Below are 2847 nucleotides of genomic sequence, written 5' to 3'. Positions count from 1 at the left end.
CTCTCTTTATATATATATATATATATATATATATATATATATATATCACCCGGAGCGGAATTCTAGCAGAGTGGTACGCAATCTCAACTGTCCAATTACTGCTTATTCCTGTCCTCAAAGGCATATCGCGAACTGCTGTTTATTGATAATCTTGCAGTTCCGCTTCAAGTGCTTTTCATGTCGTGTTTCAGCCAGCGTTCTAAAGCTAGGCTTAAAGGGCTCAGAGATGCAAACAGAACAGAACGCGTCATATCGAACGTAATCCATGGGGAGAATAATGACAAAACAGGGAAGTTGATAGCTCGCTTTCAATTATCAACAAGAAAAACCGATGAGGAATCTACGCTTGTTGTTCATTCATTTTTTATACTCAGGAACGATTAGAAATGGCACAACAAAAGCAATCGTTAATTACCATTTTTCATTTGAAATAAAAACGAGAAACCGGTGCCATGTGTACACGCCGAAACAAGGAGAGATATCATGGAGATGGAGCCCTTTCCACTGCTGTTGCTGAATAGTAGACATAAAAATCCAGAAATTGCTGACTAATTACTCTGCCCTACTATTCTGTAATTTTGAAGCCTTGTTGACTGCCCAATAGAACGTAGTTCACACTAAATCCTACCCTACAGTATATTGGCAGAATTCATTTCGAGGCATTTTCAGGTGTTGTTGCTAAGCGTCACCAGCCAAGGAATTATTCAGACTAATGTGATTAGCCCATGGTGCTCGTTCGAAGAGAAAGAGAGAGGGAAGAAAGAAACAGCACTGACATGAACTGACCTGCCCTTGTGAATGCTTCGACCTGAATCTTTGTGGCCCTTCTGGCCATTTGTATTCCCTGTGACCCACATTAACGCTGATCTGAACCCTTAGAAATACTCATTTTTAAAAGTAAATTTGACACGCGATCGAGTATTCGTGTTTGTCTACCGTGTCTACTGAATATATCGCTATACAGCAATGATACATTGCTGGTGTAAGTTGAGATGCAACTTGTTTCTTCGATATCCACATTCTCAATAAACTATGACGGTTTTGAATTGTCAGATGGGTGTCCCCACCTTTCTGCGCTCCTACTAATCGGCTACCGGTTTCATCTGTCTTCGCCGCCCACTGGTTCGTCAAACATGGCCGGGGGTTTCCGCAAGTCACTCTTTTGTTGATAATTCCCACCTTCAACTGTTCATGTTGTTGAATACAGTATTTCCTCTATCTAGCGTCCTTTCTTGTAAGGAACCCCTATGCGATACGATCGCGTGGTTATGTAGCCATTGTAGGCTATTTATATTCCCTTTAGTACGACTACCTCTCTAAAGCAACCAAATTCGGACGACTTTTTCAAGGTCGTCCTTGGAATAGAGTACCGTACGTCCCCTGCAATTACTTATCAATGTTTTGTGGTGTTCATTCCAGTTGGATAGGGATAGCGTAAAACCCCACCCGACCCAGCTGCCATGCCACACGAAGGAGGTACGAGAACTGGGATATTGCCAGGTTGCCCAAGCTTAGACAGGGGAAGTCGCGAGGCAGAGGTCGGGTTCGAACCACGGACTTTTCGGTCAGTAAATTCGCGCTCTAACCACTTGGCCCATCTCACAATTATGGAACAAATCAGGTTGAGCTAACTGGAATAAATGCACCGCAGCCTTGAAGTTAGGCAAACAGGACGGGCAACTGCCGAGTAGAAAACTGAGTTTGTTTCATGTGCACACAGAAAATCTCGAGACAAGACGATTAGCTGATATCCAGACCAAGGCCCCAGTTGAAAAAAACGCAAGTCTCAAACAGTCATGCAGGATGCGCGTGATTTACTGTTTGAGAAAATCACCCTGTGGAAGGGTGAGCTTATGTTTGTGGGGTACGTGCAGCACACCGACAAACAGGTTAGCGGTTTTTTTTCATAAAGGAAACTACTCACAAGGTCGAAAAGTTTTCAGCAACCTTGTGAGTAGTTTCCTTTATGAATATGTACTGCGATATCTCGAATATCGTGCCAACTGAATCATGAGGCCGCCTGTGTGCAAAACATTCAGTTGTAGAATATCATAAACGAGAGATTCAATTGAGTCTCTCGTGAAAACCAAATTGATTTCTCGAAGTTTAGCAGGTTGTTCACCTTTAACGCGAATTACTAGTTGTCCAAATCCGACCACAGTGTAGACGTACATTAGACATAGAGACAGACTCTCAGGTAACTATTATGTGACCGGATTGAGTTTATGGATGAAAGGTGTAAATCAAGAATACCGATAAGACAATCGAGAAGTAAACTCAAGACAATAAAAACGGGGGCTACTTACATCTCTCCCAAAGTCTGCATTCAATGGGGGACCGCCGTTCAAGTTGCTGTGATGAAAAGTAAAATGAGCATTTCAAGCAGGTGAAAGTGGATGAAGCAAGAAGCAAATAAATGGAACGAACATGGATGTTACTACTTTTTCGAAGGTGCCAATAAATTTTAAACGTGGTTCGCTTTCTGAAGAGTCAATACTTCCTCACGTTTACGATTACACTTCAATCGAATCACTTGGATTCAACGATATTAGAATAAGCCTTAGGGAGGTACGGCAGTGAAGCATCAGTGCCAACACTGATGTTGCTGTCATTGATGATGATGACGATGATGATGATGATGATGATGATGATGATGATGATGATGATGAAGCCTTAGGGAGAAAGCTTTCCTGATCATCAACGGCGATTCGGACGCAACAGTGTTGTGGGTGGGCCTACACTAGTAGTGTGGAGAACGTACATAGACTGGACCTTACCGTGGTGTGACGGTTTGCGCACCTCAGCGATCCATTGAGCTATACTGGAGAGTGTCCCGCGACACTCACA

General features: G+C 42.9%; 2 protein-coding genes across 2 annotated transcripts in view; one reads left to right on the top strand and one right to left on the bottom strand.

The window, feature by feature from the left end:
* The window catches only part of T265_13633 (hypothetical protein), a gene marked incomplete at both ends in the record, with an annotated part of 99364 nt that overhangs the window by 52099 nt on the left and 44418 nt on the right, over nucleotides 1-2847 (bottom strand). The window contains one exon of the mRNA XM_009169824.1: nucleotides 2307-2352. Within this exon, the coding sequence (XP_009168088.1) occupies nucleotides 2307-2352 (46 nt within the window). The remainder of the gene's footprint in view (nucleotides 1-2306; nucleotides 2353-2847) is intronic.
* Nucleotides 1-2847, top strand: part of T265_04932 (hypothetical protein) — a gene marked incomplete at both ends in the record, with an annotated part of 17094 nt that overhangs the window by 8637 nt on the left and 5610 nt on the right. The window lies entirely within an intron of this gene.

The sequence above is a fragment of the Opisthorchis viverrini genome, assembly GCF_000715545.1.
Source record: "Opisthorchis viverrini unplaced genomic scaffold opera_v5_90, whole genome shotgun sequence".
In the NCBI taxonomy this organism is placed as follows: Eukaryota; Metazoa; Platyhelminthes; class Trematoda; order Opisthorchiida; family Opisthorchiidae; genus Opisthorchis; species Opisthorchis viverrini.
The sequence above is the reverse complement of the archived record's forward strand: the minus strand, read 5'-3'. Positions and strand labels throughout refer to the sequence as shown.